The sequence below is a fragment of the Notamacropus eugenii genome, chromosome 3, assembly GCF_028372415.1.
Source record: "Notamacropus eugenii isolate mMacEug1 chromosome 3, mMacEug1.pri_v2, whole genome shotgun sequence".
NCBI classification, from domain to species: domain Eukaryota; kingdom Metazoa; phylum Chordata; class Mammalia; order Diprotodontia; family Macropodidae; genus Notamacropus; species Notamacropus eugenii.
This window is the reverse complement of record NC_092874.1, coordinates 227090556-227112224: the sequence shown is the minus strand read 5'-3', so window position 1 is coordinate 227112224 and position 21669 is coordinate 227090556. Positions and strand designations below refer to the sequence as shown.

The 21669-nt window shown below is 45.6% G+C and overlaps 1 protein-coding gene across 1 annotated transcript; it reads right to left on the bottom strand.

Annotated features, from left to right (window-relative positions):
* Nucleotides 1-14859: 14859 nt before the first annotated feature.
* Nucleotides 14860-21528, bottom strand: HOXC5 (homeobox C5). The gene is made up of 2 exons (XM_072654898.1): nucleotides 18659-21528; nucleotides 14860-17915 (listed from the first exon to the last, which is right to left on the bottom strand). The coding sequence occupies exons 1-2, from the start codon at nucleotides 19110-19112 to the stop codon at nucleotides 17701-17703; spliced, it is 669 nt and encodes a 222-aa protein (XP_072510999.1). The 5' UTR covers nucleotides 19113-21528; the 3' UTR covers nucleotides 14860-17700.
* Nucleotides 21529-21669: the final 141 nt, after the last annotated feature.

The following is a 21669-nucleotide window of genomic DNA, read 5'->3' as shown; positions in this document are numbered from 1 at the left end:
GAGACTTTGTGATGGTTTTAAAAATCTCAGCCCTTTGACTTGTCCCACTCCCTGCTTTTTCAAGGGAAAAAGTGAGGGGGGGCAGAGGGAGGAGGGGTATTTGGATTTGAAGATTTTTTTTTTGTCTTTTTGGTTGGAGGGAAAGAATGGCAGAGAAGATCATGGTCGTCCCCTCCCCCACTCCACAAACTGCAGGATTTTTTGAAAGAAAAGAGACTTCCACAGCCCTCCCTATTTTTCCTTTCCAAATAAGTTGACTTCTAGATGACAAGTAATTAATTCCATTTTAATTCCCCCCCCCCCCACCACCACCCCCCCCCCCCCCCCCCCCCCCCCCCCCCCGCCCCGCAACAACTTGAAGGCTCCAAACTGAAGCGAGGTCCCCTTCTGGTTTTGTTCCTTTATGACGCCTGGCAGACAGGACTAATGTATGCAAAGGAATATGCAAATGCTTAATTGATTTTTTCTTAAATCTCTTGTCAGTAAAAGTAATGAATTGGTCTAAAATGATTTTAATAACCCGGACGTGTCACTAGAAAATGCTCAACCTTTCCCACCCCCCACCCCCCCCACAATCGCCCATAGTCTCAAAAAAACCAATTAAGGACCCGTTCATTTCCCCTCTTTTAAAATATTAAGGATGAATTTCTCTTGTTTGTTCGGAGATCATGGACAAGGTCCTCTTCTGGCTCCCCCCCCTTCCCCTTCCTTTCCCTGGAATTCAATTTTCTTCAAATCTCGTTTAAAGTGGCTTTTTAAAAAGTGGACGCATTTTAATATTGGTTAGACAGAGTGACCCGCATTTCACCTCGGTTGTTTGACTTGTTCCAATAGGTCACTGCCATAGAGTTATTGATGGGGAAACTCCATTGAAATTTGTCTCTTCGCAAATGGCCTTTAGATCTTCCAGTGAGTTCAATAACTAGTTATAATGTGGAAGGGGAAAAATGAAGGCCCTGGGCTAACGAATTTGATGTTTCATTTTTATGCTGGAGAAATTGTTAGTTTGGGCTTGGGTCCCCTTCCTCCCCCCTTTCCCCTGTGAAGGTCTACTGAATTCCACCCCCCTTTTAACCTTAGCTTCTGCTCTTGACAACCCCCCTCCCCTTTACTTTTTTAAAATTTCATTCTTACTTTTACAATCTGCGACACTTGGAAGAAGGAAGCTGAAGCTACTGGAGGTCTGTAACCCGAACTTTCATTGTTGGAATGGGACTTTTACTTTTTAAAGGGGAGGTGGTGGGTATGCTGTTGTGTCTTTTAAAGGCCTGAGAAAAAGCCTGGCTTTAGAACAGCTTAGCGCAGGCGCTTCTAACCTTTGCTAGCTCGTGCAGCTGGGCAGAAAAATGTAGCCAGCTCGATGAGGACTCTTTTCTAAGACATTAAATGCATCAGAAACTGCAAACCAGGCTCAGCTTTGGTCCCCCTTCTGATGGGGAAAAATCCATGGATTCTGGGGGTGGGGAGTGTTTTAAAGGAGGCATTGGAAGGGAGGGAAACCGGCTTCTTTTCAAGGCCTCAGTGCCAAAATGACTCCTTCCAGCGACTTGCCGACTGGGAATTGGCTGGGGGTCACCCATTTGTTGAATTTTGTCTCTCCTTAGCCATCATGGCATTCTCCTGGGGAAACCTTAAAGCCCAGGAAAAGGTGAAATTTAGTAGGCTCAATAAGACTGATGCAGAGGTGGCCTAGAGAAATGAATGGGGGTTGGGGTAGAGGATATGGTTTTTGCATAAGGTTTCCCCTAGGGAAAAGGAGGTCCTTTAATTTCTCCTAAAATAAAAAAATAGAAAAATTGGTGGGGAAAGTCCTTGACTCTCTGCAGAAATATAACTGAAGAAAAGATAATGCATCGGAAATTCTGCATTATAAACTCTTTTCAACTTTATCGCCCTCACAGATGACCCAGAGCCTCATCAACTTACATCTCTATCAACATTATTATTAATGATAATAATATCAATAATAGCATTTTTCTATGGGCAGGTCAGAGCACCCTGTTTTTCCCTTAACATTTTTCTTCTTTTCAAGCAGTATTTTTTTTCCCTTTCTTGCCAAAGGAAAACAAACAGATCCTCTAGGTCAGCCCCCCTTTTTAAAATATGTCATCATATCCTTCATAACCCCCTTATCCACCTCCAGCTAATCCCAGTCACTACAAATCCCTATATTTCCCATTCTCCAGAAAACGGACAGATGGACAGATCTAGGCGCTCTCTCGGTGGGACCTAAGACACCAATCCCTCCCCCAGTACCTCCAGTTGAGGTTGCTCCGGCTCCACTTAGACCATAGATACGTTCTCTCAATGACAAACCAATCTCCCCTCAGTATTCTCCGGGGATCAGTACCCCAGTTCCCAAGACTCAGTCCCGCTACAATGAAACAAAAACAAAAACGAGGGTGGGGGGAAGGGATAGGAGTGGTAGAGACCAAGGCCTGAAGCAAGCCGGACTTCTGAGAAAAGACATCCTATGTCTTTTCCAGCCAGGCGGGGAAATGAATCAATACTGATCAGTTAATCAACTTGATAGAAATCCCTCTCCCTTCCCTGTTTCTGTCTCTGCCTGGGCTGTGCGCACCTCTCACCCTGCAAGCTGGAGAATTCATATCTGCTTCTTGTGCTCTCCCACTCGTTCTCTGAACCCAAAAACTTCCTCTCCTGGGAACAGAAAGAGCCCTTGCCAGAAGTACATTGGAGATTTGCTCCTATGCGAAGGGATTCATTCTTTATGTTAACACTTTTTTAGTCTAGTCTGAGCCTAACTGTTTAGATTTCCCCACTTTAATATTTTCATCTCTGCTCTGAATCATCTAATTTACTGAGTATCGCTCCTATTTCCACACTATGCTATTTTCACTGTTCAGTACAATTCGCTGTCCTCTACTTGAATTAGTCCATCTTGCTCCAGAGCCCCAAAAAACCAAAACAAAACACAAAACCATCTTCTGTCATTTTGGGGGGGGACATCCTATTTTATCCCAAATTGTGTTCCTATTACTGTACCCTTCTACTCCGTTCCCGGTTTGACTATAACTGTGTTTTATATTATGTTATTCTATCATCTAGAAATATATGCAAATATAGACACTTCTATTTGCGTCTGTATTAGAGATAGAGATACACACGTTTTATGTATCTGTGGATAGAAATCCATTTTGATTTTTAGACACATATACGGATAGAGAGGAGACAGACACATTCATACAGACACCTCTCTATGGATTCTTCCTCTGTAATGTTGTCAGTAAGTATGTTATTTTCTTACACATTGTTTATCTTTGTGTTCTATACAGTTCAGCGTGTACATTAGCACACACTGGAGTTGGTTCTCGAGTAAAAAGGTCTCCAGTTATGACCTCTGCAGGCACAAATGTAGACACATAATTCTTCAGAGAAGACAAAACCCCTTCCCAATAGATGTGCCCTCCCCACCATCTATGGATAATAGGAAGACTTGGGTGTAAAGAAATACAGTCATGACTTGGACACTGAAAAGCGGGTGCAGACAAACAGAGAAAGACGGTAATCTGCGTTTCATTTCCTCGCTATGCCTCCGCACACCTTTTCAAGGTGTATTCATACCTGCTCAGGAAAACCGAGTAGAGAACTTTCTTTCACTGCGCCCCTGGCACCCCCAGTTAACTGTGGTCCCCTAGCAGAATCAAATACCTCAAGTCTTTGAATCCACCCAGGTAGGGGGATTTAAAGAGGGGAGAAATCCAAGGTGCAATCCGAACGGGACTATTTTGGAGGGTGGGAAAGAGTAACAAATAGGGAATGGAAATAACCTTTTCCCGAACTGACTTTCCATCTTTCGTCCTACAGACAAACTATTGGATCGGCCATAGGCGTATTTTTCCAGTTTAATTTCTCATCTGTTTACACCTAATAAACGCTTCTCGCTTATTCCCTCACGTCCTTTTCATTCTCTGATCCCTTCCAACACCGCAGCCATTAGTTACTATTATTGGTATTTTTATGAGTCTCTTTTCCCGAGCCCTGGGGGGTGGGGGTGGGGCGGCGGGCTTTTTGGCTAGAGAAAAACTTCAGCGAGACTTCACATAGTAACAAACTTGTCCCCCTTTCCCGCCCCCAAGACTGAATCCCCCAAACCCAGTCCCCCTTTCCAGAGTAGAAATGTTGCAGTCTAAATAAGAGTTCGCCTGCTCTTGGTTATTAGAATTCTGAAGACGTTGGCATGTGTAGCGATCATTAGTCAAACCCGCGGAAGCCAAAGGAACCGAGGAGTTGGACAGAAGAAATCTTGGAAATGATATACAGGAGCCGGCTGGAGCATCAATTCAGGCCGATAAGACCCGGGCTGCTGGGAGCTGGGGCGGGGAGGGTGTTTAATTGGGCTCTGGGTACCTTTCATAATTGGGGAGGAGGCAGGGAGCCTTGAAAACTCCAAAGGGGAGACGCTGCACTTTTTTTTTTTTAATTCCCCAATGAAAACCATGTAGGCTTCTGGACACCTTGAACCAAGAAAAAAAGAAAGGTACCCCAACTACATACCCAGGAGAAGTCCAATTAGCTTTGGTACAACCGGAGAAGAGAGGGGAAGGAAGAAAGGTTTAGGGTGCTACCATTTTGCTAACATCTAAGGATTTTTCCCTCCTACCATTCTGTCTTTTTAGAAAAAGGCAGCTGCGGTGAGAGGCTCCATTGAGTAGAGTCAGAGGGCAACTGGGTGAGATGAGAGATCAGGCCAAGGATGAGCGCGGGAATTAGGAGGAATGGGAAAGTGTCTGGGAGAGTTCACAGGACCTGGCAGCCTGAGGGGTATAACCGTTCCCCTCTTCTCATTTGGACTCCAGCACTCAATCTGGGGTTTGTAGGGCAGGGATGCAGAGACTAGGTTAGGTCACACTTAGGAGTGGCCAGGAAGCATTTAGCATAATAAGTAAATGCTCCAGAAAAACGCTTCCTCGATTCCACTCCCTCCCCCACCCCTTTCATTGCAGAAACCAAAATGGAAAAGGAGAAAAGAGATCACCCTCCCCCCCTCCAACAGGCATCTATGCTTCATTAGGGACCATTTTTAAACAAATCTAAACACAGAATTCTGCAGTCATACTATGAAACAGCATTTGAAACCAAACAGTTACATAACAAAATAGACATCTACAAATACCAGATTTCTGCATTAGAGTACTGAATATTCATTTAAGTGTATAGAGAGAGGTTAAGAAATACACACCAGCAAATTCATTTGTATACACAATCCATAAACTAGCAAGTCAGTATGGATTTGGATTTAATGAGATATACAAATATGCACCCAGTTGTATACCCACCACTACAGAAATAGTTATAATGTACATTCAAGTATAGTAAAGAGAAATATCTAGCCCCTAGTGAAAGATCCATCAACATGCATTTAAAGTGGTGGTGAAGAAGTATGTAAAATAGTTTCTGATTGTGTACCCAGAGGAAAATCATTAAATACACAACCACATATACAGAACTCTCTTTAGAAAGGCACATTTTTATCTGGACATGGATGTCCAAGTTAATGTGTCTATGACGTCCATAGATATCAAATGCAGACACATCTCCAAGCCAAGAAAGAGACACTGGGTTTGACCGACATACAAAGACCTCAGAAACAGAGAAATATATACCCTCATTTATAACATATGGGGCATTTCTCTTGAGAGGAATATTAACTCTCAAGTCTGGGGGCGGGGGTGGGGGAGAAGTGTAGCATTGCCTCTGGTGGAGTCGAAACTGAGGCCGCAGGTGGGGGATTCATTTGGCTCTAATCCTTACCCGCTCCCTTCCTTCTCTTCCTTCCCCATTTCTTCGGTCTCTCTCTCTCTCTCTCTCTCTCTCTCTCTCTCTCTCTCTCTCTCTCTCTCTCTCTCTCTCCCTCCCTCCCTCTGTCCCCCACGCCACTGCCATCCCCTCACAATCCTAGGGAAAAGCTCTTCCGATGTGGGACTCAGAGACTCCTTAGGCAGACTCAGAGACAGCGGGGGTCTCCGGGTGTCACGAGGGGAAGGCTCGTTAACATTACGAAATGGGGTCATTTGGATAAAATATGATTTTGTTTGGAGGCAGCTCCACAGAGAGGAGACATCAGGCGTGTACAGCGCAAAACTGCATAGGAAAGAAGGCTACTACATACACTTACTCTCGCTCACTCTCACACACGCACACACAGCTCTTAATTACTCTGCACCACAGCCCCAGAGCACTAGCTTGAATAGGTTAGGAGCTTGCCTTTCCCCTCCCCCTCTCGCCCCCGCAGTGATTTTCCTCTTTTGATCACACAAGGTCTCATGTACACCTCAGAAATCCTATATCTGGAGGAGCCAACTTTACATATAGAGGAAGGAAGCAAAAAGTCCCTTAAAGAAAGAAAGCTGACTGATCTGTGTGTCCTGCTCCTAGTCCATCCCAACCCATTCCGATTTCTAGTCCCAATAGCTTCCCGATCCCTTGTATTAGGTGTTATTTGGGGAGATTGCCTTGAGGTCTGTGGAGTTTTGGGGTCTTTTGGAGGTAAAGAGGTGAGGAGAAGCAAGACAGAGCCGTGTCTACGCAGCCAAAAAATTAAAAAGACGAAGAGTTGGAGCAGCTAGCTCTTTCCTTGAGGGGAAAAAGGGAGACAGTCTTTTTTCTTTCTCCCCAGAAGTGGAAAATTCGGGAGCTAAGGAAGAGTGGAAGATTACATATTCTAATTCTCCCTTCTGTCTCTAGTGTAGGCCACGAAGTGGCAAAATGAGCCCTGAAGAGAGACAGGGACATGGACAGAGAAAAAAGAAACCTCTTGCGTCTAGGTGCGCTAGACAGGCTGAGAAGCACAAGGGTTTCCTTCTTGCTTCCTCTTTAATTGGGTTTTATTGGGGGGTGGGTTTGGCGGGGAGGGACAATGATGAGGACTTAGGGAGTGAAATGCCATTTAGGTAACAGGCTGGGGAGCATTTACAAAGCAAAGCCTCAGATGCCATTTCCTGGGAAGGGACCAGATCAAAACAACCTCCTCTCTGCGTTTATGACCCTGTCTCTCCTCCCGGCGGAAAAACGCCTTCAATAAAACTTTAGCTTACACCCACCCACACCCCCCACACCCACCCAACACTCCTACACCAGGGGAATGCAAAAGCAAGGAAGCCCAATTCAAAACCCATAGACAGTAATCACCCTCCTTACTTTCCAAATGATTTGAAAATTACCTCTTCTTCTTCTTTTTAGAAGTACTTACTGAAAAAGATTTTCTCCAATATCTGTGCAATCAAGAAGTCCAAGGGGATTTAAGCAACAGATATTCCAATGGTCCAGCCCCCCTACACATTGGGGAGGGAGAGGAGGAAGAGAAGAGCAAAGGAAAATAAAGGCTTCTCTTCTGACATTAGCCCAATTTAGACAACTATAATAATGTCCAAGACAGAAATAAACATGAAAGGTCACCCAGGGAGAGGAAATGTTGTCTGTAGGGTCTTCTAGGTGGGTTTGGGTTTCTGTGGCACAAAATTAAGAAGGACTAGGAACTGCCAGAGAGATAGGGATAGGTGAGAAGGGGAATCGAGAGAAGGTGGGAAAAGAAGGCTGGTTTAAATGGTTGGGGGAGAATGCCTAACTTCCTGCCCATTGGAGAAACTGGAATCTTTAATACCTACACAAATCTACAGGCACAAACATGTACTTGTTTATATACACAGCCACAACTGTAGAGCTACAAAAAGATTTATAGTTATATATGATATATACACCCATTTTTATGTAAGCATATAGTGCTACTTGCTGGGAATATCTCTACACATCTGTGGGCTTGAGTATAAATAAACACATCTCCTTACACACAGAAACACACCAACATTTTATGCAAGATATTACATTACAGACCAGATGTTATGTTTGATATCTCCAGTTACACCTGGGATTCCTTATCCTGGAATTCCTAAAGTATGTTCTAAATCAGATGTTGAACCTAGTATTGAGTTCTTCCCAGGGTATATGGATGCTATAAAAAAAGGGAGGGGGGGAATGGTTCTTGGGACAGCAGCAGTGCAGAGCAGACTCAAACCCATCTAGCACACATTGGGCAACATGTTAATCTAGCATATTTTGCAACACATTGGATTCACATTCTGAAGGGCATTGGGAGATAATCTAATCTGATCATTTTACATGTATGAATGAGGAAACTGAGTCTCAGAGGGTGCAAATGTATAGTAGGACATTTAGTAGCAGAACTAGGATTTAAATTCTTATCCTTTGATTCCAAATCTTTCCACTATATCATATACTTTTCTTCTAGCTGGGTTTCCTTCCTAATTCCCCAGAGAACCTTGGGAAAAGGAAGAGCTGGATCCCTAAAGATATAAGGCAAAAAGATTCATATCGTCTCTCCGTGTGTCACATTCCACTCCACAACAAAGACCCTCTGCCCCCCAAGCATTGAAGATCCTTCCAGGCCTTTATTACTGGCATAAGATACAGAAGGGAAAAGCTACTGAGTAGACATTCCTGATTTATATAGGCTCCATAAACAGAGGAAGAAGAAGAAGACTAAAGAAGGATATCTCCTTTCCATCCTATCTCTCTTCCTCGACACCTCAACAAAACTACTTTGTCAAGACATCCCTTGATGTTCTCATTTCAAAACTAGATCCCCACCCCACCCTGCCCCATCCAATATAACCAAGGTGTTGAATTCAGAGCCTTTTTCTTGAAGAAAGATACTCCAAGGTGGTATCTATGCGTGCATAATAAAAACCAATAAACTAAAAACTTCAAAAAAATAAAAATCTCAACCCTACCTCTTTCCCTTCAAACCTAGTAATCCTGATGGAGAGTGAAAGTTGACTTAATTTAAACAATCCCCAGGGCCTATCTTTACTGGACTGAAATTCTCCAGATAAAACATTTCCCTGTGACAAGATCAACACAATTACTGCATTCTTCCTCCACTTCCATTCCTCACAGATTTGGTGACTTCAGCTATCTGAAATCCAATCTGGTGATAATGTATGTTGAGAATCTAGTCCCCAAGATATCTCCTCCCACCAAAAAAAAAAAATCACTTAATAGTAAAGAGGTGACTACGGGGTGGGTGATTTTAGAGGATAGGTTGTATTAAAGATCCAGTCTCTCCTACCACCCTCCCTCCTCCTTTCCTCCAGATTTTATTTTTACCTAATCTTTTTACCTGACCTCAGAGGTCCTGTCCATGTGGGTTTTTGTCTGCCCCATCCCCTCACTTAGAAAAGCAAATAAATACAGGGAACAAGTCAAGGAATGGAACAATGGACACTCCAACTTTCTCCCCACTTACTCATTTAGGAATTCTGCCTCTTCCAGAGCCCAAAAGGGGAAGAGATTCCCTTCTAGTATAAAGAGACAGTTGCATAAACTCACTTGAGGTTTTATGATGTATCTGAAGAGGGGAGTGGTGGGAAATGAGGGGTTAAAAGAAAAGAAGGGAGAGGCAGTTTCTCTTTCCTACTGACTTCCATGGGAGTTTGAAAAGTTAAAAAGTTCTGAGAAGTAAAGTTTGAATTTTGAGGCAAAGAAAGTCCTAAGTTTCTTGTATCCCCCTGGTTTGACTACAAGACATGTATTTTGTAAACTGACTCACTCATTTTCCTTCCCCCTCATAGATTCTCTCACACAGATATACACACCACAAGAAATCCTCTTGAATATATACACATTCTTAAATAGGGCACGCACACTCCACATACTTAGACACATTGATTTACCATCGTTCACATGGATATGTAGAGATTTTCTCTATACGTATACACATGCATTATTAGACTTGCACACACATACACGAACATACACTTTCTCTTTTATATTGATTCACATTTTAATCAAATCTTTTTTTTTAAGAGAAAAGGAGGTTCTGTGGTTTACGTCAGAGGATTTATAGGAAGGAATGTCAACTTGGCTACTGCCTCTTTCTGGACTTTCTGGTCTCTCTGCTTTCCCCATCCCCAATTAATTTTAGGTTTCTTCCCCCAAAGGGACCCACCAAATTCCAACTTTACAAAATCTTCACTCCTCGTCTTCTCTCTTTTATTTTCACACTCTGAGTCTTACTCATTTCTACCACAAATCCTCGCCTCATCTTTGAGGACACTATTCAAGTAGTTACTAGAGTATTTTCTCTTTACTTCAACTATCACCACACCAGACAAAAACATTGGACAAAAGTGAAAACTTGAGAAAAATTTAGCACTTGTGAGATTAGTCTTTAAAAGTCTGTATTTAGAGCAAGGGAACTGGAGGCTTCAGATTTACTCCTGCTTATAAAATGGAATCCAGGAAAGCTCACAATCCAACACAAAGGGGTCAGGTCCACACTAGAAATAATTCGGACAATTCCCTCCCACCCCACCCTTTCAGCCTCAATAAATCTTCAGACTTTGGACTTTTGAAAATTAGATTTGGATCGGAGACCCATAGTTCTCAAAACCAGGTCAGCAGAGCTCAGGACTCCCCAAAATAGGATGGGAGCAAATGGGAGAAAGAGTCACAATAGAGAAAGCCAGCACCATTCACAGAGTAATATGGCTCCCAGTGTTGCCCGTTGGTGAGGGTAGATTAATGTTGGGGGTGAGAGGGTGGGGGTGGCGAGTGCGGGGGACTAAGGAAAGACATGGGGGGGAGGGAACAGAGAAAGAGACCCAAGGACTTTTTGTTGATTGGCTGGTGGGGGTCATGTGACCCTGTTTAGCGCATGCCTGATTGGTTGCTTGACCTCTCCCTGGGTTAGAGACCTAGGAACAAAAATACAAGCATTCCCTCCTGCTGCAGTGAGGATACCTTGGCACCTGAGAACGACAGGCGGCATTTAATGCCCCTCCTCCTCTCCAGAAAGGAGCCAAGTTCATGCAGAGATGGCTCGGGGCGATAGGAAGACCAAGAAACAGTCCCTATTAAGCACGCTCCTGTTTCCCTGGTGAAAAGGACAGAACAGTGAAACTGACCAATACAAAGTGCAGGAGGGAAGGAGCGGGGCAGGGAAGTTAAATGGGGCTAAGTGTGCCCAGGTAAGAGAGAAAGAGCCCAGGTGAAATAGAAGAAAATCTTCGCTCGTGTTGATGTGTAAAACAAGCCACATGTTTGTGTGCCATGTTTATGGCTGAATTTTTACATGAGCCTTCAAATCTTTGTACTGATGTTGTTTCTATGTCCATTCTGTCTTAATCCCAGATTTCCTGACTCTATCCTTTCCTCAGAAAGAAACTATCAGTTTCATCAAAGCCATGGGATAAGCAAGAAAGCTAGAGCAGTCGGATGAGGGGAGAGTGATAGGTAATATACCCAAAAGCATACACTCCAGCCCAGCGCTCCGAACAATCTACCACTTTCAATTTTCGGGAAATCCTCCAAAAGATGGGAATTGGAGTAAGAGAAGAGTAGAAAGTCTGGGAATGAGAAAGGAAGAAGTATATTTAGAGGCGAGAAAGGAGGCAATAAGTGTGCATAGGGCTTGGGAGGATTAGGAAGAGGAAAGGAGTATCAGAAATGATTAATAAATGCATAAATGATTATTAAAGTGAGGTTAGTCAAGGGAGTAATGTGGAAGAATTACCTAGTAATTAACCTAGAGATTCCAATATGAGGGTAGGACAGGCTGGGCTTCCTACTCTTCCAAGTGAAGGGAAAGAAGGAACATTTGGAGGCTTTTATTGGCCAAGGTTCAGTGCTAAGCTGGAGCAGTGTGGTAGGGATGGAGCACAGAGTAGGAATTCTTAAAATATACATTCCTGCTGAACCCATTTGGTGTAGACAAACTAAGATAAGATAGACAGATAGCTAGAATGATTCCCTTTAGGGAATAACTCCCTTTGGCTCTATATCTCTCTGCCTCTGGTCTCTACTCTGTCTCCTTTATCCTCTCTAGGTTATTGTTTTTGTCTCTCTGAGTCTGTCCATCTATTTCCCTCTCCCACTTCAGGCTTTTGGTTTGCTCTGAGTTGATACTGACACATTCTCTTCTGTCCTCAACAATGCTTTGACAATCGAGGTATCCTAGCCGTTGTCTTCAAATAGGCTGATGTCATTTCTTTCTCCTCTTACTTCCTTTTCCCCTCTCTCTCCTGGTTCCTTGTTCTGCTGGTCCATTTGAGAAAGCCAGTTTTTATCCACAAACAGTTCTGACCTACCCTAGTCTCTCTGGGATGGAGAATCCTCCAGGGCATAAACTTACCTAGACTCCACGTGTCCACGATTTTGCTACGTAGCATATTGTGACGCATAATGGGGGAGGGGAGAGCATGTGCTCTCAGGTGTGTTGGGACACGTGCCTCCAACACCCACACTTGTACATTCTTCTCTTTCACCTTTCCCAGTACAAAGAAAAAGACCCTCTAAACTAGACCTTAGGGTATAGCAGAGTCTACCAATCGGAGCAGGGTGTTCCTGGAAGAGAATTCTTTCTCCCTGCTCAAACCCATTCCTTCCAGAGTCACAGGGCTCACACGAAAAAACAAAACCTTCCATTGAACTATCCTAGTTCCCCCTGGCTCCTGGGGCTTGACCACTCTACAAGCTAAGAAAAGAAGGGAGAATCTAGTAGGCAGCTTGAATGCGTGCGTCTTTCCCTCAGACTCTACCATGACATTGAATTCTGAGGGCCAGGAGAAAACACCTCCTTCCTCTTCCACTCCAACCCCTGGCTTGGCCTAGCGTGCAGAGGGAAGGGTGAGCAAGGTTCAGGGTTATTTCTCTGGGACCAGCCTACCTCCAACTGAGGTCTCCTTTTCCTTAGCCCACTCTGGCAGTTTAGAAGTCTTCTCAGAAGACCTTGAAGGTGAAGAGACAGAAAAAAGAACACTCCCAGGAGACTCCCAGCCCCATCAGGGGAAGGAAAAAGCAGATAATCTCCTCCTTCCTACCTCGAAATCCAACCTGTGCTCCTGTCTTCTAGAAAGTCCAATCCAGCAAAGTTTTGAAGTCAACTAATTATACAAGAGCAAGGGTGGGGAAAGTGGGTAGGGGGAAGAGGGAAGTTTGCTTTGCACTGAGAATATGAATATTCCAACAAGCAGCCAACACAACTCTGTCCCTATCTAAGCTTCTCAGTCTTCTCAGACTGGGAAGGTTAGGGAAGGGAGGTAAATTCTTTAGTGAACTAAATCCTTTCTTCCAGAAGTCCCTTATAAGAATAACTTGTGTTTGAGAGAGAATGAGGTGGAGGGGCAAGAGGGAGAGATGAGTCAAAGAACTTAGCTCTCCCCCAGTCTCATCCTACCACCCTGCAAATCCAACAGCTCTCCCTACCCAGTCCCAAGTCCCAGGTTCTTTTTCTCTCTTTTCTGTACAGGGGACTTCTTCCCCTTTCTCTCCCTTGAACTGTGTACACAACTAGTTGGGGGAGTTTTGTAAGTAAAAACGGATAAAGTGGGGGGGGGGAAGAGAGAGAAGGGAGGCAGGGAGGGAGGGAGGGAGGGAGGGAGGGAGGGAGGGAGAGAGAGAGAGAGAGAGAGAGAGAGAGAGAGAGAGAGAGAGAGAGAGAGAGAGAGAGAGAGAGAGAGAGAGAGAATTAACTTACAGCGTTCGCCTGGGATTCATTTGCGAAGATGTAACCTCTCTTAACATCATCCCCAGCCGCCGTAATCCCCTCTAACTGCCTGGCTCTCTGTCCTAGCATTAAACCTCACCAGCAGCTGCGTTGCTGGACAGTTAAGATTATATATGATGTAAATATATTGTGGGTTTGTCAGCTCTCCCTACACCATAAAACTTGGTTTAATGACATCACGTGGTCCCCCAAGAGCCACTCACGGGCCTGCCTTCGGGCCATTCACATAAATAACCTCCAAAAGTTTCAAACTCCTAAATTCACATAGAAGCCATGCGTTATTTCTCGAATGCTCACTTACACTTAAAAAGCCCTCTTTGCTTCCTCCCTTTCCCCCACCCCGCAACCCCTTGCATGGTGGGGGGGAGGGGAGGGTGGGTCCTTATTTATTTATTTACTTACTTAGTTACTGATTTATTTTCATTAAGGACCTGTCGCCTTCCGTGGTCGCGTGATTTTTTTCCTCCTTTTTTTTTCCTCCTCTCTCCTCTTATTCCTCAGAATGGGCCCGTGTCCCCCCTCCCCACTCCCTCGGGAAGGTAAGTCATGCTTCTTCCCCTTTTTTTCTTACTGCCAGAAGGTTTGGGCTCTAGGGAGAAGGGAGGGGGCAGGGGAGAAAAGTGATCTGTGGTCTCTGCTTGGGACTCAAGCATTTCCCCTTACCTCCAAACAACTCTCCAGAGAAAGGCAAGAGCCAAATATTTAGATGTTGTCTATAGCTGACAAGATGTTCTAGCCCCTAGCCCTGAGGCTGGTGAGGGCGTGTAAATAGGGAAAAAGTCGTTAGCCTTGCTTGCCAAATCTCCTCCCCAAGCAGTCAGAGGAGGGAGTAGAGAAAAAGAAAGCTTTGACTGTTTTGATCTGGGAAATGAAGAAATAGAGATTGGTGTGTTAGGACAAGGGTAGGCCCAAGGCCACCAGGACAGAAAACTGAGCGAAAGGAGAGTCTAGAAGTGTCTTGAGGAGACAGCAGCTGAATCTATGCAGGCCTAGAGGGATGGGAAAGTGAAGAGGGACTCGGGGTCTTTCAAGGAGAGAAGGGATAACCCCCTGGGAGGAGGAAGTCTTCGGCTTTCAGTCTTTACAGCTCCCCTGGGGTCCCATTGAGAGCTACATCTCCCACTCCCCTGGGTGAACCTGAGTCCAGGCAGCTAGAGAGGGCCCGCTGGACAGAGAAGGGCTGGGGAACAAGCGCCGCGTCCTCTTTCTTAGTTAACTGGTACCCATCAGGAGACAACAGTGATTTTCCTTGCTTCAGCGATCGCCCAATAGTTTTACTCAGCATGGAGAAAAAATTAAAATAACTCCCTAAAGAAAATTATACATTTTATTTCAGAGCAAAAGCAAGCTAGCGAGACAGATAATTTGAGGGATCACAGGCAGGGAATGCAGGTCCAGGAACCCCAGAGAAGGGAGTCACAGCACCAGCCAAACCTTAGAAATGGGTGTTCAGATAGAGTTAAATGGCCTGGAAGGGGATATAGAGGAGGGTACATGAGGGGAAAGGACCCCTTAGCTCCCTTCACAGAAATGCAAAACAAAACAGAAATAGGACAGGCTGTGTTGAAAGGAAAGGGAGTTAATACAGAGGACTGTAATACATCCAGAAAGCTTCATCATTAATAATCACAGATATCTTCTTCACCCTTCTGCCTCCCCAATCTGTCTCTGCCTCTGGTCTCCACTTTCTTGGGTCTTTTTCCTTGGGACCTTCAGCAAATTGAGGCCCAGTTCCTGGAATTTCCCCTCCCCCTCCTTCCCAGGCAGTTCTGGAGGGTGGGGAACATCTCGATGGCATCAGGCTCAAACTCAGGAAATTACCTCCATTGTATATGGTGGGCAGGAAATGTTATAAACTTTTATGGGGCCTTAGATGGCTGCTACATTTTTTCTACTGTACACTGTTTCCTCATCCTTCTACCACTCTTAAGTCTCTACTGTTCAGTGAGGAGAAGCCACAGTGTGTTTGTCTGGTCCATTCTACAGCCACCACCACTGAGGGAATTTCGTCTCCTCCTTTCCCCTAAATGCATTAATATATACATCAATAAACACAAAATAGGTTGGAGCCAGGAAGGCTTACCTGTACTGCTTGAATTACTTGGATAATTAGCATAGCCCTTTGCTTAGCAAAGTGGAGAGATAGACCTAACAGACACATTTGATACTACACAGACACAATGTAGATCACCCCATCTCTGTTTCTTTCCCGTTCATACATACGCAATTTCATATACTTCTAACCAAGATTTTAGAGGGGAAAGTCAGCTGTCACCACCTCTTTTTCCCTTGTTACCCCAAACTTGCCAAGACAGAGTGCTCCTTCAGGAGATAGTAATTGGGAAGTAGTCTGATTTCCTTTGTGGACAGATTCAGCCTTTCTTAGGTCCAGCTCTTCCTATTTCCCTTTCCCCCACCCTTAACCATCTGTGCCAAGGGACTCAAGAAAGGAAACCTGCCATTCAGTTCCCAAAGAGACTCTTAGGCTGAGAGAGGCAGCCCTGACCAATGAAGCCAAGAATCTTCATTTGCTTTTTAGCACAGCTCAGACATTCAACAGGGCCCAAGGAAGGGTGACCCCACACACAGATTGCTTATACAAACACAGAGATTATATCATATATGCATAAAGAACATATACATATACCAGTACATTTATATCTTTTTCTCTTCCATTGTATGCCCCCAATCAAGCCAAGTAGAAGGTGCTTTCTCCTTCGTCTCTAACTCTCAAGGCCTCGCAATCTAAGATTCCTTTTCCTTCATTGTCAGCCAACCTAGGCACCTCCAAATCTACTCTTATAAGTCCCTCTTAAGAATGACTCCCAAAAGTAAAAGAGATCCCTCAAGATCCCTGTAAAAAAAGTTTAGAGACTTCTACCCATCTTCCTCTCCCTTACCCACCAAGAAAGAGAGGATTCGATGTCTTCCTTTGGACTTTATGTCTATTGGTCTTTATTCAATATGACAAAATATAGTTTCATAATGGACCCGGAATCAATAAATAGTTGGGTGACAGTGGTGGGGGAATTTCCCCCAAAGAAAGTTGCCAGAAAGGGACTACATGGTCACCAAGAGTTGGTACTGGAGTCAAAGAGCGTGAAGGTAGACCCCAATACAAACAAACAGTGCAGAGACTCCGGGGAGCCGGCCCTCGGCATGCGGGAAGCTGGTTTGGGGTGACATTTTTCCCCAAAACTGAAAGCAGGAGGAATGCTTAGGGACATCTAGAGGGCCCGAAGAGGGTGTCCAGAGTTCATTAAATTTTTCCCCTTTCATATGTAAATCATAAAAAAATAATGAAAATCTAGTTTAACAAACAACCCCCCCCAAAAAAATTAACCCATTCACTCAAACAGTCAGACCATCACCCATGTCTACATAATCCCACAACACTGAGGAAAAGATACCAAGCCTGGGCCTGGTCCCAACTCGCCAGCTCTGTAGCAGAGCCCCCTCGAACAAAGAAAAGCTGGAGGTCGGCTGAAAGGGGGTGTTACACATTTCGAGCCCAAAAGTGGTAGCTCTGCCCAAAGAGGGTTGCAGGGGCGGGGTCCAAGCCACCCCAGCCCCGAACAGACTGCTGCCGGCCTCTCCTTCAGGAAACGTAGCCAGAGATGAAGGGGACAAGACGCTAGGGCTAGGGGGTTCTTGGCTGCTGTCTTGACTGGTAGCAGCGAGGTTCGGAAGGAGGATTTTGAAGGCAAAGAGCTCTCTCCTCCACGCCTGGGCCATCAGGCAGTCCCGAGGTATAGGTCATTTTAGTGAGACCCCCTAAGGAGATTTCACTGGGTTACTGGGTCGCCAGGAGGGCTTAGGGAGACGGACAGAAGTGAATGAACACAAGAGAACGAGTCAAGCTGCGGTTGGAAAGCTGAATGCTAATCGAAAACCGCTTTTGTCTGCAAGGTTGGGAGAGTCCGTGACAAATCCCCCCAGCTCCAACACACACACACACACACACACACACACACACACACACACACACACACACTTCTACCCCCACCCTCTAAAAAAATTTCACATACACGCACATACACCACCCCCCAAAAAAAACCAGGAAAAAAAGAAAACGAAAAGTTTCCCAAGGTAGATTCAAGCCAACTAGAGGAACTATTTGAAGGGACTGCCGTATCCCACATCTCCCTCTCCCCTTAAAGAGCCTCTTTGCTTTTTAATTTGGAATCCTTCTTCCATTTCATCCTTCGGTTCTGGAACCAGATCTTGATCTGTCTCTCGTTGAGACACAAGTTGTTAGCGATCTCAATTCGCCTTCGGCGGGTGAGGTAGCGGTTAAAGTGAAATTCTTTCTCTAATTCCAAAGTCTGGTAGCGCGTGTAACTGGTTCTGGATCGCTTGCCGTCTGTCTCTGGAATATAAACCCCACCCCAGCAAGTGCAGGAACGGGTGAATAGTTTTTTAAAAGTCCCACCGTCTCCCTACCCCCACCTCCACCCCCACCCTAAGATGGGTCTCAGAACTAGCCCCAACTGACTAGAGAACAGGGCAGGCGGGCAAAGGAGGTAAGGGTGGGAACGAAAGCAGCCCCTGGCCCTAGGGAGAGGCGACACTTGGCTCTGTGCTAGGGAAACTTTCCGCTCCGACACTCACTTACCCAGAGGGGGCCGAGGGGGATGGGGAGGGAGACCCGGACTCCAGCGAGACAATAAGACCTCCAGACCCAGACACAAGGGGATCCCCCTCCCTTATCCTCCCCTGCTTCCTCCTTCCCTCCCTCTTGGCTGGAAAGCCTCCTCAATCCCCCCCCAAATGAGAATCATTTCCCTAATAATGGGGGTGATGGTGAAAAGGGGATCCCCTCTCTGTAAGGCCAGTTTGCCTTACCCCTCAGTTCCCTATGTTTTTTTAACTCCCTCCCTCCCCCCCAAAAATTGAATATTGCCTTTTATACACGTTTTGTTCCTATGATCCAATTATGTCGTCGTAAATTTGGGCGCATACAGCCTCTAAGCCTTTTAGTGGACAGTTTTACGAGCAATTGATGCCTGCACCGTAAAATTTATGGCCGCAGGTTTTTTCTTTTTATTTGCCCCGTATGGCCTATAAAACCCAGGCGGACCCGAGCGCACAAAATGAAGCCCTAAAGTTTACCGTGGCTCATGTGGAGTTTGGTCATCCACGGGTATATTTGTGGCGGGGCCGGTGGCTGGCTCAGTCCTGCGGGCTGCCCAGTCTGCGCCTGTTCTTCCTTGATCTCCCCACTCCCCTTAGATCTGTCCTCCAGCGCCGGGCGAGCCGCCTTCTGATTGTACATTCCGGGGTTTAGAGGAGCCGGTTCGTCTCTGCCCAGAGCGTGTCCCGGAGCTGCCACCGTGGTACAGGCGGGTCGGTCTGGGTGAGGTCTAGGAGTGGCAGCCATGTCTAACCCGTGGAGAGAGTTAGAAGGAGCAGGCGGTGGGAAAGTGATGCTTAAGTCCAATCCACTGTAGCAGTACCTGGATGGCTGCACCTCTGAGACAGATCCATAGTTCCCACAAGTTTGCATGCTATAGGCCGGAATATTAGGGCTTTGCTTATAGAATGAATTGGCTACGTAGGAGCTCATGGCGGGGAGGGACGAAAAAAATTTCTGCACCCTTTTTGATTAAGGGTGATTTGTGACTCTTTGAAGTTGAGGGGTTTTTTGTTCTCCAAAGTGCACAATTTATAGGTGGAGATATCTCTTTCTTTATCCTATGCGCGCTTTCCAAATAAGGGATCCTTAAATAGAGTCACGTGACTCGGGCGGCCACTCATAAATTTGGCTTGATGACCTCCGGGAGGTTAGTGATGGAAGCCGGCGAAACGCATCTTGATATGTTGGCACAGCCCAAACGAGGGGAGAGGGATCGAGAGAAAGGGAGAGAAGAAGGGGGAGAAAAAAAAAATGGTTGTTGGAATTAGGGGGTAGCGGGGACAACGAGTCCACAGCGACACCTGGCGTAGGTTTGGCAGTATTGCACCCTGGATCGTCCTGCTCGCCTCTCGTGTGTGGATTTTTCTACCCTAGCGAAGAAAAGCTGTGCTGTTTCACATAAACCCCCCTGAGTTGGCCTTTTAAATTGTATTTAATTTTAAGGAATGATGGGGCCTCATTTAGGATGCACAGAGGGGCTTTTCTGAATAGATCATCTCCCCTCCCTCCCCTAGGGCCTTCTAGGATCGCTGGAATGAGCTAGTTTACAGGAATTTGTGCGCGTGTTGGGGGGGGGGGGTTGGAATTGAAGGAAGAATAGATGTTAAACCCTTCATTTAGTGGTGGCTGGAAGTGGGTCTGTTTCCTCGTTTCCTAATTAAAAAGACCTAAGTCCCCTGCCTTAGGGAAGGTGGAGGAGCACATTGAGTTGATTAGGTTTCCCAAACTACTCGACTTGGAAAGGGGAGTCCAACCACTCTGGGGTATTTGGGGTATCTGAATCTTCCAGAGTTAGGGAAGCTGAGGTGGGTGCTGTGGAGGCCAAAGTAGGCTGGGGGGATATCTAAGAAGGGCTTGGAGGTAAGGAGAAAATCATTTTGATTAGATCTCACTCCACATTCACTCATAATCCAATCCTAATGTAGGAATTAGAGTAACTTAGTGGTGATAGCATAGGTAATGTTTGTTTTATGAGAAGTCAGACACAAAGGCCTGTAAACGAATATGATTTGAATGGAGAAAGTGATCACTATGTATGTAACACATGTATTCAATAAGTATCTATATGCATAGAAAATAGATATTACATGAAGTCACAGGAAAGTGGGATTTGTAAAAATTCCCACAAATGCCTATTGAACACCCTCTGGGGCAGGTGTCTGCAAACAGGACCTTTCTAAGGCCTAAGATCTTTTAGGTTAGGTGCCTATAAGAAAAACTCTTTATAGAGTGTGTGAGTTTCTTTGGAGAAAGGGAGAAAACATGGGGGCGGAGAAGGAAGAAGACTTTGGGGAACAGAGAGGAGAGATCTGGGGGAACAGCCAGTCAGAAGAGGTCCCAGGTCAGGAAGAGCAGGACATGATTTCCCAGTTGGAGGAGAGCACATTAAGATGTCTGTTGATTTCCATCCCTTTTTCCCCAACTCCAAATCACATTCCTTCTTTCCTTCCTTCCTTCCTTCCTTCCTTCCTTCCTTCCTTCCTTCCTTCCTTCCTTCCCAGGGAAATCTCCGCCCCTGAATTGAGAAACACCAAGCTCTGGCAGCTGCCTGGGATGTTGGGTTTTGTATATCTTCTTAGTTTTTCATTCCTCTTGAAGACCCCATCTCAACATTCCAATTCACTGGGAAAAGATTTCCTCCCCAATTTGGGTTTCTAAGCAAGGCAAGAGGGAAAGAGAAGGCCCAGAGCAGGGGAAAGACCAGGGTGAACTTTGCTCTTCAACCAGACTTGGGAACAGGAAAGGGAATCTGGGGGAGGAGAAGAATTGGGGTGCTGATGAGGGGCGAGTGAAGAAAGATCTATTTTTGCCCTTATGTCTGAGGCCCAGCAGAAGAGAGAACTGAATTTCCCGTACTTATTTTTCTAAGCGTCCTTGAATCGCCAAATCCTTTGCGAAATGACTCCAGATCTTTTCTTCACCTTTCGCTGCCTGCGACACATCTCGCCTCAGCCGGCCCCTAGTTCAGGGGTCAGCTTGCCAGTTTTTTCTCTCTTCTGGGAGCTCTGCGCCTGGAGGGAACTTCTTTTCTTTCCTGGATTTTATTTTTGGGGGGGATGGTGGGATCAGGAGGCAAATCTTCAAGGTTTGGAGTCTTTAAAGAGACTCTGAGAGTGGGATTCGATTCCAACCTGAATTTTTGGCTTTTAGAAAGAATTTTTTCTAATGAAAAACTCGATTTTTTTTTCGGGAGGGGGGGAGGGTGGGAACTGAAGACTGCCTTTTCCCGGGGAAGGGTTCGAAGGGAGCTTTTCTCATCTCAGAGCAGGAGGACAAAGAGGAAGCGGAGACAGAATGTTTCGGGGCTCCTGCTCCTGAAGTTTCTGAGAGGAAACCAGAAGGGAATGGAAGTGTGCAGGGGCTGAAACTGGGGCTGGGGGAGAGAAGCAGCCGCCAGGGGAGGCATAGAGACGCAGCAAGGACTCGGCGCCAGCACCAACTTTCGTCCACGATGTACAGGAGATGGGGCGAGCGAATAAGCAGAAAT